Source organism: Pantherophis guttatus, chromosome 1 (genome assembly GCF_059756535.1).
Source record: "Pantherophis guttatus breed Tessera chromosome 1, ASM5975653v1, whole genome shotgun sequence".
In the NCBI taxonomy this organism is placed as follows: domain Eukaryota; kingdom Metazoa; phylum Chordata; class Lepidosauria; order Squamata; family Colubridae; genus Pantherophis; species Pantherophis guttatus.
Window position 1 is genome coordinate 250,006,445 of NC_142063.1, and position 25,191 is coordinate 250,031,635.

The 25,191-nt window shown below is 40.1% G+C and overlaps 1 protein-coding gene and 1 pseudogene across 3 annotated transcripts in view; both read right to left on the reverse strand.

The window, feature by feature from the left end:
• Nucleotides 1–24,570, reverse strand: part of LOC148116827 (amine sulfotransferase-like) — a 43,355-nt pseudogene extending 18,785 nt beyond the window's left edge. The window contains exons 1-2 of the transcript XR_015731402.1: nt 24,526–24,570; nt 1,825–1,979 (exon numbers count right to left, since the gene is read on the reverse strand). The product of XR_015731402.1 is annotated as an amine sulfotransferase-like (transcript). The remainder of the gene's footprint in view (nt 1–1,824; nt 1,980–24,525) is intronic.
• LOC132711998 (amine sulfotransferase-like) overlaps nt 18,730–25,191 on the reverse strand; it is a 30,422-nt gene continuing 23,960 nt past the window's right edge. For both annotated transcript variants that reach the window (XM_087882684.1, XM_060692176.2), the window contains 4 exons: nt 24,526–24,646; nt 22,877–22,971; nt 20,680–20,860; nt 18,730–19,644 (listed from right to left, as the gene is read on the reverse strand). In XM_087882684.1, the coding sequence (XP_087738810.1) occupies nt 19,451–19,644; nt 20,680–20,860; nt 22,877–22,971; nt 24,526–24,646 (591 nt within the window). In that variant the 3' untranslated portion in view covers nt 18,730–19,450. The remainder of the gene's footprint in view (nt 19,645–20,679; nt 20,861–22,876; nt 22,972–24,525; nt 24,647–25,191) is intronic.

Sequence of the window (25,191 nt, forward strand, 5' to 3'; positions counted from 1 at the left end):
AAATAATTAAGAAATAATTTATCACTAAGCAGAAAAAAACGTAGCTGTATCACATACTCATACATCACCTAGAGAGAAAACTCACTTAGAATCTAGAAATGTTCCATTTGACATTTAAATATGCTTTAAATAGTATTTGCTTATAGTATATAAGAATAGTATTTGATTATATAGTGAGTTGTATGAGGTAGTCTATGATTCTGAAGGTCCGGTTTGAGAGCTTTTAGGCTATCAAACCTATGTCCCCATATGTACGAACTTCTAAACTCTGGGATTTATGTTTGTCCCTTGTTGGAGTAGGAAGGAATTAATTTCATAGTAAAGGGATGATTTTTTGCTACTTCTAGAGCTCTTCTTCCAAGAGTTCCTCAGGGAGGGAGGGAGGAAGGGAGGGAGGGAAGGAGGGAGGGAGGGAGGAAGGAAGGAAGGAAGGAAGGAAGAAAGAAAGAAAGAAAGAAAGGGTTGTTGCATACTGTAGATGCATTCTTTCCTTCTTTCTAGCTCTAGAGCTCTGGAGAAAGAAAGGAGCTTGGAAATTGTTTTTTCAAAGTCACAGCATAGAAAATACTCCAGAATCTTAAGAAAACAAAGGGGAGGTAGAACCATGCATTTAATAAGGCTTGTTCTGTGAACAAGGCACAACATGTAAGAAATGTGAGGCTTGTTCTGTGAGCAAGGCATGTTCTGTAAGAAATGCCTGATTTCAATGATATAGACCAAGTTCCAAAATAAAGGCATTTATTTGTGAAGAGGGGAACTCACATGTACAGAATTCCAAATGAAATCAACATAATCAGTGCAATGTATCTATTCACAAGTGTTGGAAGAAATGTCCCTCTGGGTTCAGTTCCAAGTAGGGAGGAAAACATTGGAAACATGGAGGATGTTTGGAAAGATGGTTTAATGGTTGGCAGGACCATATGGTTTGAAGTCCTAGGCCCATGATGGCGAATCTATGGTACATGTGTGAGAGGTGGCACACAGAGCCCTCTCTGTGGGCACGCGCTCCATCACCAGCTGCTCTTCTTTGTTCTGTCGCACACATGGGCGCTGGCCAGCTGCTCTCTTCCGGGTTCCGGCAGGCACATGTGTGCTGGAAAACCAGCTGGGTGGCACCCATGTGTGCACCAGAACCCGGAAGAGAGCAGCTGGCCAGTGCACATGCGTACTGGATTAGGTGTCTGGCACCCCGGTGCGCGATGGAACCCAGATTAGCTGGCTGCCGTGCACCTGCTAACCTGCCAGCTGCTCTCTTCTGGGTTCCAGAGCTTGCCTTACAGTTCCTGTATAAGGGCAGGTATCCTAATTGGTTATCAGACTCCCATGGAACCATGCAGGGTAACTTTGTAGGTTGTCTTGAGTCCCAGGCTTGGTTGAATCTTGCTGGGTGATGATGTAATGAAGAGGGTTGTGTACTGAAAGTGTGTTGGGCAATTCCTATTATGGCTTAATGGCTTTGTCCTGTTTTGGATCTTGAGTAAGGGCTAATCCTATCATGTCCTGAGGGTGAAGGTCTTTTGTTTTGTAGATAAGCTGGGCCAGCCTTTTGTTTTGTAGATAGGTTGGCACCAAAATATCTGCTGGGAGGGCAGGGAGCTGAGGCTCTGAGTTTATGTCTTTAGAAACATGTTTCTCCTTTAGGGAAAATATAATATTCTGCCTTTTTAATATTTTCTAGAATATTTCATTTTTTTAGGAGGGCGGATGCTAGCTTTCTATATTACTTTCATACAGAGGGGCAGAATGAAACTTCCCAAGGAGAAAGTTTAGTTACAGTATGAAATTTAAATATACATTGCTCATGTCATATTACAGAATTCTTACCAGACTTTGGATAAGTGATTATGAATATATCACTATCCCTGGTTTCAAAATCTTCTAGTGCTTCAACGAGATCAAGTTTCATGGTTTCTTTTGCTAAATTATACCCTTTATAGTTGAATAATGCTGCATGTTCTGCTTTTTCCATAATAACAGGGCTGCAATAAAAGAGAAATTAAAGGGTTTTTTCTCCTTCCTTAATGCTAGCAGCATAAACAGAGGGTCAAGATCTCTCACTTCACAATTATTGGAATTATTGTTTCAATAATTCACATTTGGCAACCTTCTTCAGTGATGATCCCCAGGAGAAAACAACCTGGAAAAAGTCAACTTTTTTTTTCTACAACTGTTAAAACAGGAACTCAAAAAGTTACATTTATGGTCTTCAATGTTATCAAGAGGAAAACAAGGAAGTTTGTATACTGTGTTAGTCTGGGATAGTAACAAATAAAACTGTGTTAGTCTGGGATAGTAACAAATCAGGAGTCTGATAGCATCTTTCCAAATTAACACTTTTTATTAAGAGGCATAAGCTTTTGTGAGATACTACTCAGCTCCTTCTGATTTCTAGTTTATAGTAATTACAGATGTACATATCTAGTTGATATTCTAATGATTAGATGACCATATGCATGCCTCATATGCAAAAAGTCTTAATACCTTTTAATAGCACTGATCTGTTTAATATTCTGGTTAATATATGAAGTCAAACTGGTTTAATCCTAAACAAATGTATGCATTTTTTGATCCTTGCATCCACCTGACTTTTTTTTTTAAAAAAATGAAAGAATGTATGTGCTATACCTGTTAATAGTAAAACGTCACAGAACTACTTTAAAACGAAGCTTAAAATCATTAACGTCTTAATCAAACATTTTCTAATAAACTACTATCATCTATCTTAATGTTAGAAATAAATCTTTTAGAATTACCTTTATGGTTCTTTCTTGCTGATTATTTAATATCTTTCAGAAATAAAGCACTGAACAGAGCAGAAGGAAAATGATACTCCTGAAATTTAGAAGCAGGCTTTTATCTGTTGACTATGAAAGGATGCACAGGTGACTGACTTTGTTTCTTTAAAGGGTTTGAACTCTGGACTGTTGACATCAGAAAGCAAACCTAAATCGCAGTATCATTTCATAAACAACCATTTTGCAATCCAGAATTAACTTGATAAAGCCATATCCACATAAAACACAACCTGGATCAGTATCATGCAGGGGATGAATAGTGAAGGACATTGCACAAACCATAAAGGTGGAAAGGAGAAAAAAGAATGGCAGGAGTTGCCTTTTTTCCTTCTTTCTCATCAGATACAGTAGGGTGGGAAGGGATACCTGTTTCACACTTCACCTTCACTCAAACCACCAAGTGTTGTGGTTTTGTTAATGATGACCAGATTGACATCAGGAAAGAAGTCTTATTTGGCATGTATTATAGTGATTCTTTCCTTAGAAAAGTGTTTATAGACATTATAAACCCATTAGATCAAAGAGATCATGGTATCACATCAAGGCGATGTAACAGTAACAGAGTTGGAAGGGACCTTGGAGGTCATCTAGTCCAAACTCTTGCTCATGCAGGAGACCTCTACTAGGGATTCAAACCGCTGAACTGCTGACCTTTCTGATCGACAAGCTCAGTGTCTTAGCCACTGAGCCACCTAGTCAGGTTTAAAGGCAATGCAATTATTTGAATCTTGATTCTTTATATTTAACGCATGTGTATTTTATTATTGTATTTCTTTTTTCTTGATTTTGAAGGAACCAAATTAATCTCCAAAACTGAACACCTCAACAAGAGAATAATTATGGAAGCCATTGAAATAGAAAAACACCCCCATAACATGAATAAATGTGACAATACCTCCTGCCTGCCAGACATCTGGAAACTAGCCCTTGTCAACAAATGAGTCCCAGCACCCACAGACAGAAAAATCTGCACCCCAGAAGCCAGACACACACACCCCGAGACTTCCAACCAAATCACATTCCAGCCAGCCACAAAGATGAAGCCCTGCCACCTGGTGGAGAAAAACCAACCATACACCCGAAGCCAAGCCAATAGACACAGACTGAAACTCCCAACCAATCAGAACGAAGAGATGGGGAAGATTTGAAATAGTAACGGCAGTTGCTGCAAAAGACCCCTTGCATAAACCTGATGATGGCAGATGAGATTCTGTCGAAACGTTGCCAAAGTGCTCTCAATCTTACACGGGAGAAGACCCGAATACACCAAGACTTGCATACCTGTACCCATGAAAATCTACAAATATATATATACCCGAGCACAACCAAGCCCCCACCCAAACAGAACACACCCCCATCCAATCAGAGCACAGCCAAACCCCCAACCAATCAGAACACACTTCCACCCAATCAGAACACAGCCAAGCTCCCACCCAATCAATTCACACCCCCACTGGCAGTTAAAAGGAAGAAACAGCTGCAATCACACATTGCTCCTAGAAGCCCGAAGCCGAAAACACCAGCCTGAAGATGACGAATGAGACTATATAATACAAGCAACATGGCTATAGACATAAGTGGGAAGAGGTAGGTACTAGTAAGGATGAGAATAATAGTAATATAGTCTTAGTAGATAATTTGACAGTGTTGTGGGAATTGGTTGTTTAGCAGAGTGATGGCATTCGGGAAAAAACTGTCCTTGTGTCTTGTTGTTCGTGTATGCAGAGCCCTATAGCATCGTTTTGAGGGTAGAAGTTGAAACAATTTATGTCCAGGATGGGAAGGGTATGTAGCAGGGATGAAATGCTCCCAGTTCGGACCAGATCACCTGATGTTCAGAGAACCAGGAAAAATCCCTGCCCCACCCCCCATGCCCAGCTGAGCCGCGCAATCATCAGAGGCTTTTTTTTTTTTACTTTTAAAAGCATTTTTTCTACAACTGCTTTGGCCAAAAAAATGCTTTTAAAAGTTAATGATGATTGCACGGCTCAGCTGGGATTCTCAGAGGTTTTTAAAAGCATTTTTTCTACAACCTCTTCAGCGAAAGAGGTAGTAGAAAAAATGCTTTTAAAAGTAAAAAAAAAAAAAAAGTTGGCCACGCCCACCCAGTCACATTAGTCTCCCCCACCAAGAACCGGGAGTAACAAATTTTACATTTCACCACTGGTCTCTAGATATTTTCACAGCCCTCTTTTTGACTCGTGCAGTATACAGGTCCTCAGTGGAAGACAGGTTGGTAGCAATTGCTCTCTCTGCAGTTCTGATTATCTGTTGAAGTCTGTGTCTGTCATGTATGGTTGCAGAGCCAAACCAGACAGTTATAGAGGTGCAGATGACAGACTCAATAATTCCTCTGTAGAATTGAATCAGCAGCTCTTTGGGCAGTTTGAGTTTTCTGAGTTGGCGCAGAAAGAACATTCTTTGTTGAGCTTTTTTGATGACATTTTTGATGTTAGGTGTCCACTTTAAGTCGTGAGATATAATAGAACCTAGAAACTTAAAGGACTCTACTGCTGATACCGTGTTGTCTAGTATTGTAAGAGGTGGTAGTATAGGAGGGTTTCTCCTAAAATCTACCACCATAAGTACAGTTTTGAGTGTACTTAGTTCAAGATTGTTCTGGTCGCACCACAAGGCTAGTTGTTCAACCTCCTGTCTGTATGCAGATTCATGTTGTCTCAAATGAGACCAATCACTGTTGTATCATCTGCAAACTTTAGTACTTTAACAGAGGGATCTTTTGAGGAGGAGAAAGTGTTAAAGTATTTACAAGAAGCAAAATTACCTCGGATTTCTAAAGATATGGAGGAGATGCTGGAAAGAAACATAACGACGATGGAATTAACAGAAGCAATCAAGAAGCAAAAGAACGGGAAGGCACCAGGGCCAGACGGTCTACCAGTTGAATACTATAGGACATTACAAGAGTCTCTAACCCTTCCATTATCGAAGGTGATGAATGAAGCAATGACAAAGAAGGAAATACCTAAATCATGGGATGAGGCATATATTACATTGATACACAAAGAAGATACAGACCCACAACAAATCAAAAACTATAGGCCTATATCCTTGCTAAATTCAGATTATAAAATTTTTGCTTCAATATTGGCGGAAAGACTTAAGAGATATTTGAATAATTTTATACATGCAGATCAAAATGGATTCCTCCCAAAAAGACAAATTAGATATAATATAAGGATAATTTTGGATGCATTAGAGTATTACAAAGCACACCCTGAAAAACAGATGGCTTTGGTATTTTTAGATGCACAAAAAGCTTTTGAAAATGTAAATTGGCGATTCATGATACTCCAAATGGAAAAGTTGGGCTTTGGCAGGAAATTTATACAGTTTGAAGCCATATACTTCAAACGGACGGCAAAAGTAATGATAAACTGATCCTATCAAAATAGAAAAAGGTACTAGACAAGGATGCCCGCTATCCCCATTGTTGTTTATATTGACTTTAGAGTCTTAAACAGACAGATTAGAGAAGAAAAAGAGATAAAAGGCATGAAAATTTGAAAAGAAGAATATAAACTACAAGCCTTCGCAGACAATTTGATCTTTATTATTGAAGAACCATTAATAACAATAAATAAATTGATAAAAACTATTGGAGAATTTGGGAAAGTAGCTGGATTGAAAATTAATAAAGATAAAATGAAGATAATGACTAGAAATATGTTGAAAAAGCAAAAAGAAGAACTGATGGAGATTTCAAAAATGCAGGTTACAAATAAAGTAAAATATCTGCGGATATATTTAACACCAAGATGTAGCGCACTTAAAGAAAATAACTATAATAAGCTTAAACAACAGATAGGCCAAGATTTGATGAAATGGGGAAATTTGCAGTTATCCTTGATTGGTAGGATCTCAACTATTAAGATGAATATTCTGCCCAGAATTTTGTACTTAATTTTGTACTTTCAGACAATTCCAATCAAGTTAGGTAAGGAATTTTTTGTAGATTTAAATAAAATGATATTGAAATATATTTGGCAAGGGAAAAAGGCGAGAATAAAACTAAAGCTGTTACAACATGCTAAAGTTAGAGGTGGTTTTGGTTTGCCTAATTTTGAATTGTATTACCAAGCTGCAAGTTTAATGTGGATTAAAGACTGGATAACTTTGAGAAATACCAGATTATTGAATTTGGAGGGACATGATTTGTTGATGAGGTGGCATGCCTTTTTATGGTAGAAAGGAACAAAAATACAAGGGTATTTTAGAAGACATCAGATTCGTGAAGCTTTATGGTTGAATTGGGAGGAGGTCAAAAAATATCACTATTTGAAGATTCCAGTCTGGGTATCTACAATTTATTTTATTTTATTTTATTTTACTTCAAATTTATATACCGCCCTTCTCCCTAGGGACTCAGGGCGGTGTACAGCCAAATAAAAACACATAATAAATACATTAAGAACAGATTAAAAGAAAATATCTCAATTTGGCCCAAAATTTAAAAAGACAAACAAATTTAAAATCATTTAAAAGATTTGTTAGGCCAGCCCGGCTTGTTGGAAAAGGAAAGTTTTAAGGGCACGGCGGAAGGCACGGAGGTCTTGGATTCTCCTTATCTCTGGGGGCAGCTGATTCCAGAGGGTGGGAGCCCCCACAGAGAAGGCCCTCCCCCTGGGGGTCACCAGCCTGCATTGCTTGGCTGATGGCACCCCGAGGAGGCCCTCTCTGTGGGAGCGCACGGGTCGATGGGAGGTCGTCGGTGGCAGAAGGCGGTCTTGAAGATAACTAGGTCCTATGCCATGGAGCGCTTGCAAATATTTTCTAGATATCGAGAGGATCTCAAACAAAAGGTTTTTATAATGTTTTGACTAATTTGGATAAGATTTTAATGGGCTCTGTTGATCATATAATTAAAAAGTTGTATGGATATTTGTTAGAAGTAAAACTGGAAGAAGAACAAGTTAAAGAAGCAATGATAGCATGGGGGGAAAATGTTGGCTATGGTATTGATTTAGAGAAATGGCAAAAATTGTGGTCACATAATTATAAAATGACGATGTCAACAGCATATAAGGAGAATTTGTATAAGATGTTTTACAGGTGGCATTTACCCCCAACAAGGATAGCCAGGATGTTCCAGAATAAATTGGAGAAATGTTGGAAGTGCCATCAGACTCCAGGATCCTATTACCATATGTGGTGGACATGCAGAGAAGCAAAGCGATATTGGACTAAGATACACACGTGGTTGGAAAAAATGACGAAGAGACATATTGACTTTAAACCAGAGATATTTTTATTAGGGATCTTACCAGAGACATATAATAAAGAATTGCAATATTTAATTGTAAACCTTCTAACGGCGGCTAGAATTGTATTTGCTAAAAATTGGAAAGGAGAAAAGACACTTACTGATGAAGAAATTATTAAGAAAATGATGGATTGTGCTGAAATGAGTAAATTGACATTTGAAAGAGCCTTGGTAGTACTGGGGCTTAAGGCACCCTGTTATTAAGCTTATTAAGACCAGCTGCCTGCAATTACTGCAGGGTTCGAATCTCGCCAAGGCTCAAGGTTGACTCAGCCTTCCATCCTTTCTAAGGTAGGTGAAATGAGGACCCAGTTTGTGGGGGCTTTGTATATTTATGACTTTGTATAAATATACAAAAGGATGAAGGCTATTGCTGAGCACATTGTAAGCCGCCTGAGTCTTCGGAGAAGGGCGGCATATAAATCAAATTAAAAAAAAAAGAGAGAGAACAGGAAGATAAACAATATTATTTGATATGGGACTTATTTTATCAATGGATGGACAATAAAACATGGAGATAAATATATAACATGTAGATATTGAGATCAATTAAGTGAAATATTTTTTATGAAATTAAGCTTTGGATGTATAGTGATATTTTGAAGAAAAGAGGGAGCACAATAGGATGTTAACCGATCACTGTCTGTAATTATTTGGAATGATGATGTTTTTATGTTTTATTTTTGTTTTAAAATTAAAAAAAGTGATTTGGGGGAAAAAACAGAGGGATCTTTTGAGATGCAGTCATTGGTATAGAGAGAGAGAAGAGAGAAGTGGAGAGAGCACACAGCCTTGGGGGGCTGCTGTGCTAATTGCACAGGTATCAGATGTGATTTTGCCTAGGTTCACCTGCTGCTTCACCTTCTTCACCTGCTGTAGCTACATTCTTTCCTTCTTTCTAGCTCTAGAGCTCTTGAGAAAGAAAGAAGCTTGGAAATTGTTTTTTCAAAGCCACAGCATAGGAAATACTCCAGAATCTTAAAAAAACAAAAGGGGAGGTAGAACCATGCATTCAATGAGGCTTGTTATGTTCAATGATACAGACCAAGTTCTAAAATAAAGGCATTTATTTGTGAAGAGGGGAACTAACAAAGGCTACAATCACAGGTGCGGAATTCCAAACTAAATCAACATAATCAGGGCAATGTATCTATTCACAAGTTAGAACTGTGTCATGGGAAAGGTCCATCTCCTGCTTTGATGGAATCCAGCATTTTCCCCAAACCAGAGAAAATAGTTTTCAGAAAAACTATTCTTGAAATTCCTTCTGTCTATAAAGCCCTTGAATACAAGAGATCAAAGTAGCTATTATTTTTTTCCTGGCTGACAGAGGTGAGTCAGAATATGGAGGAAGTGATAGGGTGAATAGTAAAGAGCACCAAGCTCTTGAATGGGGTGTCACTGCGTTATTTTATTTACCAGCTGAGCTCATTATTTCTGGACTGTCAGACTCTCCGTAGCTTTGCCAACTTCTTATCAGTAAGCTACGTGTTTCCGTATCCACCCACATTCCTTCACACTCTTCCTTTGTTCTCTTTCCAGAAAGGTCCGGCTAAGAGATAGCCGGCCCGAATTACTTTCAAAAATGTAACAATTAACTTTTCTTAGTTAGTGAGGTGTTTTATTATCTTTATAACAAATAAATGAGTTTTATTAGAAACTTTCCTCGCGTTTCTTTTCAGATTATTGCAACTTGGAATAAGCCTCGATTCATCTCCTCCTCTAAACCAGGGTAATTAGTCCCAGAGCCAAACATGGGATTAATAAATGCCCTGACATTCTGGTAGCAGAGGATGGTTTGATTTATGGCTTTTTTCCTTGTTTTGTTATTTCTGATAAGAGCGCATAGGCAATTAGTTTTTAGCTACTGAGGTACGCTAATTATATTGCTGAGATGCCGAAACAGAAGTAAAACAAATACAAAATGTATTTTGCTGAGAAGGTGGCAGAAAGGAGGTTTCCAGATTTCCAGCCCCTTACTACAGCCACACGCCTGGAACAAGAAAAAGCCGTGGGAACAGAAATGGAGACAGATAAGACAGAAGCTGTTTTTGAAGATGATGATTTACGACTGAGGTCAGTAACATTTTCTTCTGGTCTTCCAAGCTCTGAAAAAGTCTTCCCAGAACCTTCTGAATTTGTAACGCTCGATGCAAGGCCAAAGCACACTGCTGAGCAAAATTCCTCCCACACAGAGAGAGAAACATTTCATTACTCTTCTCAAAGCCCTGAGCTCACCCAGCGTGAGATGGCTATGAAAGCCTATCGTGACCGTATAAAACTCTATGAACAGCAGCTATCCCAGGCAAAAATGGCTATATCTATGCTTGAGCAAGATAAGGGAGATATCTTAAATTTTTCAAAAAGCGCCATATTGTCTTCTTGCTCAGAGCCAAAGACACTCCCCCTGGTGGATTCTGTGTCAGGCCAATTAAGGCAGAGAGCACTGCATACGTCACATGAAAGTCTCCCTGATCAAGTTACACATGTCTTACATAACCACTCCTACTCTAAAGCATACAATGCCTTGTATGCAAAGCTGCCCAAATGTGCAGCACCATCTGCTGGCAAAAGTAATTTACTACAGGAAGCTGAAATGCCACAAGTGTTTCCACAGGCCCAAACTCAAACACCCCCTGGCGGTGTTGGTGTCCTTTTAGATGGAACACAGCAAAGGCAAATGACTGCATCTCCAGCAGGTCATGCCAATATTGCAGCTCAAGCACAAATGGCAACTGGAATACAGCAGATTCCAGTGCATCAGCCACAGCAGCTACAAATGCCTGCATATGTGCCCCAGCCACAAGTGCAAATAGGGCCACCTCCTGGCCCACCTCCAATGGCACAACCAAGACCATTTTTAGGTCCACAACAGGCACAGCAAATACCACAGGCATTTCTGCCAGCACAGCCAGCATATCAAGTGCAGGCTCCTTACCAGGCATTTTCTGTCTCTCCACTAACTGGTGAGTCAAAACTAAAAATGTCTGAACTCCACGGTTCGAGATTGAAACCTGGTGAACAAATTGGAGGACATTTGACCAAACTGAAAGGTCTGAGAACAGAATTGAGAGAAAGAGGCCATAACATTGAAGATATCCAAATGATCAGCATCATTATTAACTCTTTGAATTATGAATGGAAAGATGCTGTTACAAAAATTAACCAAGTCCCAATTGCTCAACGCACAGTGGACAATGTTTGTAGACTTTTAATTGAAGAAGAGGCATTCATGTTGGCCACGCCACACTTGAGAGGACCACCCGCATCAAGAGCTCCAGCTAAGCGCCCCTTCCGAGGAAGGACCTACGCTCCAAGGATGCCAAGATGCAACACCTGCAATCGTGTGGGACATGCCACCCGGGATTGTCCCCAACGAGTTCCAGCTCCCGTCACATACCAGCCCAGAGGAACAGACTCCAGAGGCAGAGGCAGAGACGGAAGACAAGGTCGTCGTGGTCCCCGGCGTGATCCACAAACTCCACTCGCCACATTGGCTTTAACCAATGATCCACAACCTCAACCAGAGTACGACAGACGACTCCTGTGGACTTTGGACAGTGGTGCAGCATTGCATGTTACCTACAGAAAGGAACTTTTCACAGAGATGCACGAGCCTGAATCAGAACTACGTGAACTTTATTCTTTTTCAAATCATCCTTGTCAGGTCAAAGGAAAAGGAACTGTTTATGTTGAAGAGCTCGATGCATTGATTCCTGATGTTTATTACATACCAACAGCAACCAGTAATTTGCTTAGTCAGTGTCACTTGTCTAGAATGTTAAAGTTCCAGGTTCACCACCTTGAAAAAGCAAGTTACATAGTTAAAGATGGAGATATTGTTGCTGAAACCATATTAATTGGTGGTGTTTATTACTTAAAGCCAAAGCCTAAAACACAAACACAGGGAAGTATGCAAACTCCAAAAAGGGAGAGCACAGGCCCAGAGAGAGATGCTCCAGTGAGAGATCCTGTTGCTACCCCTAAGGCTCCTAAAGCCAACAAAAGAAAGTTGGTAAACAGGTTGCTCAGAGCAAGCCTGAGGTTCCGCATAAAAATGTTAATGTTGAGAATTCACTAACAGGTAAACCTTTGCATTCCAGGTGTATCCACAAATGGCATAGAAGATTGGGGCATGCCAGTTTCCGTGTTCTTAGGAAGATGCCGGAGTTCGCAAAAGGTTTGGATCTAAAGGGGTGTAAGGTGTTTTTGGATTGTGCTGTATGCAAGAAGGCCAAATCCAAAGCAGCAGCCATTCCCAAACACGCTACACGCCTGTCAACACGCATTTTTGATTTGGTTCACATTGACATAGTTGGTCCATTCCCGCCATCATTTGGTGGTAGAAAATATTTTCTAACAATTGTTGATAATTACTCTAGATATGGATATGTATATCCTATGAAAGAAAAATCAGAGACCTTTCAGATCTTTAAAGACTTTGCAACCCTTGTTTCTACCCAACACCAAGTTCGCAGCGCCAGAATCCAGAGTGATCGTGGTGCCGAATTCATGTCTCAGCGTTTCCAGGACTGGATGCGTAAGAATGGAATTCTTCATCAGACATCGGCCCCTTTCACACCAGCTCATAATGGAGTCGTAGAACGAAGACAAGGGGTACTGCAAACCATGATGCGTTGTCTCCTAGAAGACGCCAACCTTGATATGATATACTGGGGTGAAGCTATCAAGTATGCAAATTACATTGTCAACCGTACTTGGAGCAGTGTAACAAATCAGACTCCTTTCTTCATGTTGTATGGCTACAAGCCCGATCTTAAAAACATCCATATTTTTGGTGAGCTATGGTGAACATTCCCTTAGCTCAAAGAAGAAAAGGAGGTCCAACAGCAAAGAGACTGAGATTTATGGGTATTGATGATAATTCAAAATGGAGCAAATTTATTGACTCTAAACATGCAATTGTGATTTCCCAATCTGCTAATTTTGAGGAAGATATTGACTGGTCCAGGATTCATTCCAATGATCCTGGAGTTTATTTTCCCAGAGATGATACTGCTGATGCTACGCAGATTGATGATCAAGATTCCACTGATTCTTCTCAACCCGATGTTCCGTCTTCGCAAGCCGCGGATGCTGATGCTAGCGACGAAAGTGAGGACGAGGACGAAGAAGAAGACTGGACAGTTGTTCCGAGACATTCCAAGAGGGTCACAAAAGGAATTCCTCCACAACGATATTCTTGGCAACTGACAAAAGCACCCTTGCCTTTGATTTGCAATGTCACACTTCCACCTGATAATTTCACACAAATCAAGCAGCTCCCTGATTCAGAGCAAGACAAATGGTATGAAGCAATGCAGGTTGAAATGGACAGTCTAAAGAAACTTAAAGTATTTACACCTGCAAAACCTCCAGCAAACAAAAAGGTCATTGGCACTCGATGGGTCTACAGAATCAAAAAGAAACCAAATGGTGAGTCACTGTACAAGGCCAGACTTGTAGCTCAGGGTTTCGCTCAACGTTATCCTGAGGACTACACAAATACTTACTCACCGACAGTCAGAACTGAGAGTGTAAAAATTGCTTTAGCAACTGCAACTATCCTTGGTTTAGAAGTTTTCCAGTTTGATGTTGACACGGCTTATCTACATGCAGACCTAGACGAAGAGATCTACGTGAGAAGTCTTCCAGGATTCCGACAGCAAGAAGGGGATACCTGGTTCCTAAACAAAAGTCTCTATGGTCTGAAACAATCTGGTTTAATGTGGTACTTATGTCTTACTGACAAACTAAATTCAATGGGCTTTATTAAGTCCGAAACTGATGAGTGTGTGTTCACAAAAAGATCTAACAATGCATATGAGATAGTTCTTGTTTATGTTGATGATATTGTTTATATTGGTCCAAATAAGCAAATGAGTGAAATTTTTGCCAAAGCTTTGCAGAGATTCTTCACATTGAAATCATTAGGTCACAATAGCACTTATTTAGGTGTTCAGATTGAAAAAACACAGAAGGGGTTTAGTCTTTCACAAGAAGATAAAATTGAACAAATTTTGCATCATTGCAACATGAAAGATGCTAACACAACAAAGACACCCATGCAAACAGATTTTCACAACTTGACACAAGAAGAAAGTCCTGAGTTCAAAGATCAAACACTTTATCGTTCAGTCATTGGGTCACTGTTATACATTAGTAGTTGGACCAGACCCGACATTGCACTTAGTGTTAATCTCTTATCTCGACACGTAGGTAAGGCAAAACAGTTTCATTGGACATGCATTAAGAAATTACTAAGATACCTAAAATACACTAAACACATGAAGTTATTGTTAGAACCAACACACACTGATTATGCAGAATTATGTTGTTATGCAGATTCTGATTGGGCAAGTGATAAGAAATCACGCAAAAGTACTTCAGGTTATATGATGTTCTTAAATGGATGTCCTGTTTATTGGCAAGTACGTAAGCAGAATTTTGTTTCTTGTTCATCTACTGAAGCTGAATATGCTTGTGTTTCAGATGCATGTAATTCTCTAACTTGGTTTGATGCTTTAGTCACAGATATCTGGACACACCCGATCCGACCGATCACCGTGATGGAAGACAATGAATCGGTGGTTTATATTTCTGAATCTCATTTCACAGGTTCTAGGTCCAGACACATTGACATTCGTTATCAAAATATAAACCATTTAGTGAAAAAGGGTTTTGTCAAAATGCAATATGTATCAACACATGATCAAATTGCTGATATGCTCAACAAACCACTTCCAGCAGCTCAACACGAGTATCTGCGTGAGAAGATGTGCCTTATTTGATGATGAACTGATATTCGCTCAACTGGCAAAGAAGGGGAATGTCACTGCATTATTTTATTTACCAGCTGAGCTCATTATTTCTGGACTGTCAGACTCTCCGTAGCTTTGCCAACTTCTTATCAGTAAGCTACGTGTTTCCGTATCCACCCACATTCCTTCACACACTCTTCCTTTGTTCTCTTTCCAGAAAGGTCCGGCTAAGAGATAGCCGGCCCGAATTACTTTCAAAAATGTAACAATTAACTTTTCTTAGTTAGTGAGGTGTTTTATTTTCTTTATAACAAATAAATGAGTTTTATTAGAAACTTTCCTCGCGTTTCTTTTCAGATTATTGCAACTTGGAATAAGCCTCGATTCATCTCCTCCTCTAAACCAGGGTAATTAGTCCCAGAGCCAAACATGGGATTAATAAATGCCCTGACATGGGGATCCTTATTTCGCTTTAATACTTTCAAAATATCCTTTAAACAAAACCATAATCGCGCAGAATTCCCTTTGTTAGTAAAGGATACAAATATGGAGGATTTCTGAGATTCTCTTAGCTTCACTAGTACCAGATTTAAAAAATAAATCATACCCTTTTGGCAGACCTATTACCTTTTGTTAAATGCAGAATGATTTCCAACAAGAAGGGTTACTTACTTTCATACAGAGGGGCAGATTGCAACTTCCCAAAGAGAAAGCTTAGTTACAGTATGAAATTTAAATATGCATTGCTCATGTCATATTACAGAATTCTTACCAGACTTTGGATAAGTGTCTATGAATATATCACTGTCCCTGGTTTCAAAATCTTCTACTGCTTCAAGAAGATCAAGTTTCATTAATTCTTTTGTTAAATTATACTCTTTATAGTTGAATAATTCTGCATATTCTGCTTTTTCCATAATAATAGGGCTGCAATAAAAGAAAAATTAAAGGGTTTATTTTCCTTCCTTAATGTTAGCAGCATAAACAGAAGGTCAAGATCTCTCACTTTATAATTATTGTTTCAATAATTCACATTTGGCAATCTTCTTCAGCGATGAATCCCAAGAGAAACAACCCAGAAAAAGTCTATTTCTTTTTTCTACAACTGTTAAAATTGGAACTCAAAAAGTTACATTTAAGGTCTTCAATGCAGGGGTGAAATCCAGCAGGTTTGGACAGGTTCTGGAGAACCGGTAGCAGAAATTTTGATTATTCGGAGAACCAGCAAATACCACCTCTGGATGGGCCCAGAATGGGGTGGGAATGGAGATTTGGCAACTCGGAATGGGTGGGTTGGTGCAAGCAGCTCAGTGTGGATTGGTTGGCGCCACAGATTGGTGTGGAGCGCTTGGCACCACTGGGCCACTGTTCATGGATTGGCGCTGACAGGTTGCCGATGATAGTTCAGTGCCAATGGCATGCCCGGTTGTCTGAATGCATAACAAGTGGTCCCCCGCCCCCTGGATGTGGGGACAATTCACCACCATGGGACAACGAAGTGGGGAGGAGATAATTTACGAACGGGGAGGGAATAACATCTGCACCAATTTATTACACATAAAAATATATCTCATTTTGCAAGATGTTATGATTTGAATGTAAGGGATAAAAATAGTATAAATAAGTGACTTTTTAAATATTAAATCTATTCAAATTTTAAATTTACTCAAAGGTTCTGTGTTTCTTTGCAGCATCACACACTGTGCCTGATCAATAGAAACCAATCTCAACTCCTGTTAGAAGAGAAGCTTGCAAGAGTTTATGAGTTTGGATACGTACTGAAAACGATTTTCAAAGATAAGAGTTTTTAAAAGTGCAATGCGGTTTAATTAATTATACATTATTGTTTCCTTTCCTTTTTAAAATGAAACATTTCCTCTCTTTGGTATCTGTTTCAGTAATGAACATGAGGAATGAAAAAATAAGTGATTACATATGACTTCATATGTACATATGAAATCCAGTGGCCTGGATTTCTAGCTGGACCTCGTCTGATAGTTGTGACTCCATGTTCCATAACCTCTCAACCTTAAATATGGTTTCCCATAAATTGTCTGGAGGATCCCAGATCTGATCTTTACCTTGAAAGCAGGTTTAATAGTGCCAAAAGGCAAATCTTCAGAGGATAACCCAATGTGCATTAAAGCATGGGAAGACTACTTGGGAGAAATTATAAGTATCTTGCAAACTGAATTTAGCACGGACGCCTGGATTTAATTCACACAGAGCATGTTTGATTTGTTGGTTGGTTTAACTATGAGGTTGGCATTTTAGCCAGTTTTATCTGCAAGCTGCAGTTTAAACATGATGTGTGAATCAAGTCAGATGTGTTTTATTCTGTTAATAAAACTTACATCTGGTTTATATCTTTAGTGATGTGTTCATAGTTTGATAATCAGGTCAAAGGGATAACCTAGAGCTAATGTTTACCTTGCTTTCCATCATACCTTCAATTATAACCTCATATTGCCCTTTCTGTGATGTCCCACTGCCTGGAAGCGGTGCGGGTTTGGATGGGGAGGAACAGGCTTAGACTCAACCCTTCCAAGACTGAGTGGCTGTGGATGCCGGCATCCTGGGACCTGGAGGTTCCATCCTTAATGATCGGAGGTGAAACCCTTGCTCCCTCCGATAGGGTCCACAACTTGGGTGTCCTCCTGGATTCTCGGCTGTCTTTAGATGACCATCTGATGGCCGTAACCAGGGGGGCCTTCGCACAGGTCCGTCTTATGCGCCAGTTGCGCCCATTCCTAGACCGGGATGCCCTCGCCATGGTCACTCACGCCCTTGTTACCTGTAGGTTGGACTACTGTAACACCCTCTACATGGGGCTGCCCTTGGGATGTGTCCAGAGGCTTCAGCTAGTCCAAAATGTAGCTGCGCGGGTAGTTACGGGAGCGTCTAGATACTCCCGTGTAACACCCTCCTGTGTGAGCTGCACTGGCTACCTGTAGCACTCCAGATACGTTTCAAGGTGCTGGTGCTCACCTATAAAGCCATTCGTGGCTTAGGCCCGGGGTACTTGCAGGACCATCTCCAGCCGTTCTCCCATCGTCCTGTGCGCTCTTACAGAGTCGGCCTCCTCAGGGTGCCGTCGGCCAAACAATGTTGGCTGACAGCCCACAGGGGGAGAGCGTTCTCTGAGGGAGCCCCGACCCTCTGGAATGGATTGCCCACTGAGCTCAGGACAGCCCCCGACCGTCTTTCCTTCCGTCACGAGCTGAAGACGTGGCTCTTCCGCCAATTAAACTGATCCGTTTGGGGGTACACTGGTATAATTTTAAATCGTTTTTTAATTGGGTTACTGATTTTAATTTGGTATTGTATTGTGATTTGTATTGAAGTTGTCATCTTGTAAGCCGCCTTGAGTCCCTAGGGAGAAAGGCGGCATATAAATCGCAATAAATAAATAAATAAATAAATAAATAAATAAATAAATAAATAAATAAATAAATAAATAAATAAATATATATTTGCTGTTGGAATTTCAGGTTAGTTTATAGAATCTGTTGCAGATTAAATGTTGATAGTAACTTGAATAGTGGGAAGTAAACTGCTGCAAATTTATATGGCCTGGCCAAAATTGGTAACCAGAAGTCTATATAACCATATGTTTTATATTACTGTCTTACCATGGGGAGTAGTGATGTCTCCCTTGGACAATTCCTCTGACTCGTTTTCGGAGGCCTGCTCGAGGGAGGATGAGTTTATTCCTGGCATTTTAGGAACAAGGTTAATTACTGACCCTGAACCGCCAGGAGTGGACTAATCTTGGCTTGCTTGTGGATGACTTATTGTTCGATGATTGAGTGTTTTAATATTTGTAAACCACTGAGAGTTGCAGAATTGCAACAAGTTAAAAAACCCTAATGAAATTGATCTGATCAACTAATTTTTGAATAATTTTATTAGTGAGGCAGATCAAATAAATGAAGAAGAATGATAATGTTTGGCAAGAAACTATATGGAAAGAGAAGGAAGAACTTAGGGGAAAAATAAGCTCCATATGATATCAACTGCACATTAATTTTTAAACTTATTATTAAACTAGAGCTATAGAGAAAACTGATCAGCTGTACCCTCTGACTTGGCCTCTACATCATGAGTAAGTTTTACTTAAAGTTGTTGGATGTAGGATGTAAGTAACCAAATGTGCTAAATATTTTTTCCCTAACTTCATCTTTTTTATAAAATCAAGCAATACAAAATTAATATATCCAAGATATATGAAGGTGCTGTTCCAAAAGAGTTTTCCCATTATCGAAGCAACCATTATGTTGACCCATAAAAAAAAATTGATTAGCATATCTTTAATCTCTTCTCATTACAAAAGTCATTTCTCCCAGCCTCCAAAGCATTTGTTTCTATTGAAAAATCTTTATGAAATCATTCTGGTATATCTTGACCCATTTGTGGTGATAAATTATAGGATGTTTTCAATATTTCGAAAAAGAAAAAGATGGGGTTACCGAAAGCCATGTTTTTTTTAAGGGTGCAGGAAAGCAGGAAACAACTTTGAGAAGAAAGCAGTTATGCACACAATACACATAAGTACATACAGAAAATACATAGGTATATTGTGATAGTTTAAACTATTGTACATATACGTATTATGGTTGTGTTGAACATTTCTGCTCTTTGTCCTCCTGGAGAGGTTCCTGCCGCTTCCCATGCTGAGTAGATTGTATTTCTTTTATATCCCAAATGAATTTGAGAGGTATATCCTTCATTTGTGCTTGAAAAATATTGTCAAACCTTTCACTTTGTGATACTGTCATAATATTCTTCCAGTCTCCAACAGTTCCTGATGAAAAAGGAGCAGATTGAAGAATCAATTATTGGTCCTAGCCTGTAGTCTGTTCTCCTGAAAAGAGCCCCAGCATTGATGCTGAATCGTCACAGATCTGCCCACCATGAAGGTCCCACCAGTGATGATCATCCTTTTGGCTCTGTGTATCTAGTATAATTCTGGAACCACTGTTTTGTCTTCCCACAAGATCCAGCTGCCACCGTTATTCTCTCATAGCACATTTATTCATCACAGGAGTAAGTAAAAGAGTGAGTTTTGGACTCAGCAATAGTCACAGCTGAGGTTTTTATAGTAATACCTTACTTTGGACAATTTTTTCAGCAGAAAGAGGATATACATGTAGTCCTTGAGTTACAAACACAATTGAGCCCAACTTTATGTCTTATTTTGGGGGAAACAGGGTAATAAAGGTGGGATCAAAACCTAATAAATAAAAAGCTGCACTTCTGAAGGACCAGGAAATCCTCTCAAAGGAGTCATGGGGCACAGCAGTGAAGATCCAGCTATTGCTCAAGTTGCAGGGACATCAGCTCTCTCTCTTTTCATCTCCCATTTCTCTCCCTCTTTCTTTCTCTCCTCCAACACAACCTCTCAGCCTGGTTCAGCCCCCTTTCAAAGCTACATCTCAAAATCTGGGAGATTCAGGGGAAAGCCTCATCAGAAAGAATTGGATTCTTCACTGTCCAAGCCAGAATGGCCCTGATAGGCCTAGAGAATTCAGGCCATGTCCTTTCTAGTGACCAATGGGAGTTGAACTGAACCTACCCCCAGGAATAACGTGAGTGCAGAATTCACCTCTCCTCTACAATAAACTAACATAGATTTTGCCTGCTGAAGAAGTGGAGATGTTCATTCAACACTGGAGAAGCTGAGGATGACGTAGAACTACCTCAGGTATATGCTGGGGACAAGAAGTCAATGTCTTGAGGACACAAGAGAAAAAGAAGTGATTTCTAAAGCATTTTTGTCCCATGGTTAGATGCAAGAGAGGGAAAATACCAAAGTTTGATTTTGTTCTGTTGGTATTACCTTTGCGTATATGCTTTACATTTTTTTGTCCAAAACACTCTTCATATGTTTTCACATAATTTGCCCTAGGATCAGCTTTCATGTTCTTGAATGTAGACATCTCCACAACTTTGTCCACTTCCGGGCTGCTCAGCTCTTTTCCAATAAATTTGCATATTTTAAGTACTGTGCCTCTGAGATCCTGGAAGAAAAATTATTTGCTTTTGGAATATTTCTACAGTATACCCTTGTATACCCTTAATTTGGAGGAAGCTCCACTGAACAGAACGGAATTGATTTCTGAGTGAAAACATTATATAGAATAGCATTAAAAAGGTTTAAAAAGTGTCATTTCTTTCTTTATGCAGATAAAACACTGGTGAAAATGAATTGGATGGAGATCCTGGACTTCCCACTACATCTATAGGCACTTCCCACTACATCTATATCAATTTCAGATGAAGCAAGTTATGTATGTATGTATGTATGTATGTATGTATGTATGTATGTATGTATGTATTGTAAATAATTACATGCACATACATGCATGTGTTTTATATCTTACATTATTTATCTAGAAATGTTATAGTGAGCTGAACACCATATAAACCAACTAATCAACCAATTGATTAGTATACATCCATTCCCATCATGCTTTTTCCTTTGGGAACAAGCAATGTTATGCAAAGCACAGAAAAGGAATAAGGCAACCAGGAGAGAAAGAAATAGAACGATGGTTAAATCAAGCTAAATCAATACTGTGCACTATACCTTTCCAATCTTATCAGCTTCATCTAACTATCATTTTCTCTGCCTTCTTCTGCATCCATTCAGTGTTCCTTCAAATATTTGTTATGTAATTGATCCTGATTAATATGACTAAATCATTTCAACAAATGTGCTTCTCTCAAATACTCATTTGTATTTAATCCACATTCATTCAGCACTTATTGAATCTTAATGCTAACTCTTCTTGTTTCGTTACCTATTTACACCTTAAGTTGATATTTCTCCTGACCACATCTCAATTCCTTTTAACAAATTGAGCAAAGCATGCTCTTATATGAAGTCATTTTCATTGCATTCTTTGTCATGCACATACATGAAGCAAGCATGTCAAAGTGCTATGGCAGAGAGAAGCAGCTGAATCTCCGGTGTGTCAGATCTTGCAGCTTTTTCTTCCAGCCCTTGGTGCTGGGTAAGCCTTGGTCACTTGGGGAGATGCTCCACATGCTCTCCCGAGACAATGGCACAGCCCCGCTGCTTTTCTCCACCACTGCTCTTGCTGGTGGCCTGCCGGAAAAGTGTCTTGTGCAGCACAGTGAAATTTAGCAGCCGTGAGCTGCTGCTTTGGGTCCTTTAAGTCACATCCAGAAAGCACTGCAGTGGAGAGAAGCAGCATTTAATCCGGCTGCTTCTCTTTTCTGCAGCGCTTGTCAAACCCTTAAAGAAGGATGAAAAGAGAATAGGGGTAGAAGAATGGTGTGTTCTTCCTGTATCTCCTCTTCAGGAACTTGATCTATCCAAAAGCTTTGGAACAAACCCTTTTCCTCCCTTGTCCCTTTTCTATACACTTCTTTTAGGGGAAAAAAAAAAGCCCTGTCTGAATCAGCTCTACAAACTCTGCTTAGCTGCATAAGCAGAGAGTTAGCAGGAGTCTGATTTTCAAGTTCTTGGCAAACCCACTGGAATAGTTTATGTTGAATGGAAAAGAAAAACAGGCATGAACTCTTCGGACCTTAAAAATGTAAAAGTTAGTTTGTTCAGAACATTCACAAATGTTCAATCATAGATAAAAGCGAACTGTACCTGAAGCTGCATCTCTATTTGTCTAGGCCTATTCCCTGAATCCTATTGACCTTGACAAAGGAATACAGCATTTTTCGGAGTATAAGATGCACATTAGTTTTTGGGGAGGAAAACAAGCTGTTCCAGGCTGTGGTGATCGCCCAGGCCATCGCCACCTCCACACATTGTGTTTTGGGCCTCCTCCGCATGTTACATTTTTGGCCGCCAATCCCCGCCACCTAGAACCGGCCAAAAACACGATGCGCTGATGTAAAAAATGGCCAAAGAGTGGGGGCCGGAGGATGGGTGGGTCTTCAGCAACATTTGCTTTATAAGACGCACAGACATTTCCACCCACTTTTGGTGGGGGAAAGTGCATCTTATATTTGGAAGAATATGGTAAGTGGGGGAAATAAGTGAATACTCTCACCTGGATCATTTCCTCATAGCACAGGAAGAGAATATTGAATTCATTCTGATGTGTATACCAGCCTTTCACATGATCGAAGACCAAACTGCCAATAACTGTTGGTTCAAGCAGAGAATGGAAATAAGAATGGTCGTGCTTAATTCTGAGCTATAAGGAAAATATTTTTCTTTTAAACATTATATACACAAAGCCAATGTCAGTAAGGCATAATGATTTTGAGGATCACTTCTTTCTAAACAGCATGCATTATACAATTAGAATAAGAACTCTTTGGAAATGTCTTTGGAAATGGAAAAAAAATTGCTAAGGATACCAACAATCGTTTCTGCATTTTAAGGCGTACAGGAGGCCATCAACTGTTTGTACAGGGACTGTTTGAAATTATGACATCACTGAATGAAGGGGCTTATAACTCCTGCCCGAATTTATGGCTACTGCCATGCCCCCATGATTGTGTGAACAAAATTTGAGCTCTTTGCAATCCACCTGCCTTTACAAGGGATGCTGTAGCGGCCTCCCCTCCTATATTCTTACCATACTGTCCCACTGGGTCCCTGTGGGCCTCTTTCCTACCTCCATTACTGATGAGTCAGTTGCCATTTTGGTGCTGTAGATCTCCTTCTGGAAGCAGTTACTCCACCATGTGGCCTTCCTACACAGTGAAAATGGCTCCACCATATGGCTGTTTTCAGGAAGTGGGCATCATGTCGGAGCAGACACCAATTCATTGCAGCAACTCCCAAAATGGTCTCTGCTTCCAAGGTAGACCCAAATGGCCTCCAGGAGCCCATGGGACTGAGTGGCCTGCTCTCTTTCCCCAGCGTGATCTCTGGAGCTCCAGGGATCACATTGGGGAACAAGAACAGGTTGTTCTGCCTCTCTACAATGTTTCTCTACAGTGTCCCTCAGTCTGTTCCTCTACAGTGGAGGTTGTGTTGCTCTATTCCACAAATGACTGCAATTTTGGGAGCAGCTACCATAAATTGTGGGACCTATGGGATGCTGAGGTCTAGGAAGCAGAGTGTGGGCTGCCTCAGAGAGTGGGGCAGGCCTCGGAGGCCCATGGGCAGGCCATGAGTGGGCTGTAAAAGTGTTGCAGCACATGCCTGGGCCTGCACTAGGCTTCCCAGGGTCTCCCCCACCCCAGAGACACCCTTTGCTCTGCTTAATTGCCAGCCTGGTTGCTTAACACCCAGGAAGGATGGGGATTGTTAGGCAATGAAGACAGTTACAATTAATGATAGCCCTGAGTTGAAAAAATGACTCAGTTGGGATTGTTTTCCAACTCATCCAAGCCACATGTTGTCTCTGGCCAGATTTACACCATTACTGTTTAATGCAGTTCCTCTAGTGAACCCCGTTAGATCCTTATCGCTATGTTGGCTGACATGGATTTTATTTTAATAGAGAGAGGTGGAAGTTTATGAGTGTTTAATTTTTCCCCACACACAAACCAATATGAGCAACTGTGCAAAGTGAGATTTAGCCTGGAGTTTCACTGGAGAATGAGGAAACTTGGGATTCATTAAATGTAAAGTTCTCTCCTATTGCTGAAATGCTTCAAACTGAGTGTTGTTGTTGTTGTTAATAACTCCAAGGGGACACACTAGCAAACCAGCCCTTTTATTTAGTTTTTATTTCCATCTTACCGTTTCCAGATAAAAATCTTTCCATGTATTCCTCCAAATTAAATGCCACTGCCCTGAATGAGTTGATATAATGAAAAAAGGACACTAAAGTGTCTTTTGGATTTCGGTATACGTAAATAACCTGCAAGAATATATATTATATGTAATCTGTAATAAATACATTCATTTTTAATAAACTGAGGATACGTTCTAAAGTACATTGAAAAACATTCTTATAAAATTATATAAATGTTTCCCTTTTCCTCTTATAAAACTATATAAATGTTTTCCTTTTCTTCATATAAAGTATATTTCACTGGCCCACATTTTATTCTCACTTCTATGTCATGAATTAGAGTACATTGAGCTAGAGCAGGGGTTCTCAACCTGGGAGTCGCGACCCTTTTGGGGGTCGAACGGCCATTTCACAGGGGTCGCCAAAGCCCTCTCTTGCCCCCCCCATGCCTTCACTCACCCTCACTCTCTGCTCTGTTGGATCGCCGGCCGTTCGCTTACCCCGCCCACCCCCAATCTATTGCTGCCTCCTGAGTCCCAGCTGATGGCTAGAGGAAAAAAAACTGTTTAAATTCTTGCCGCGGGGTTCAAAGGGCCGCCCTATAGCCAGTGGTGGGATTCTGCCGGAACCGTTTGTTAAATTGCTGGGTTACCCCGCCCCTCCACACCACT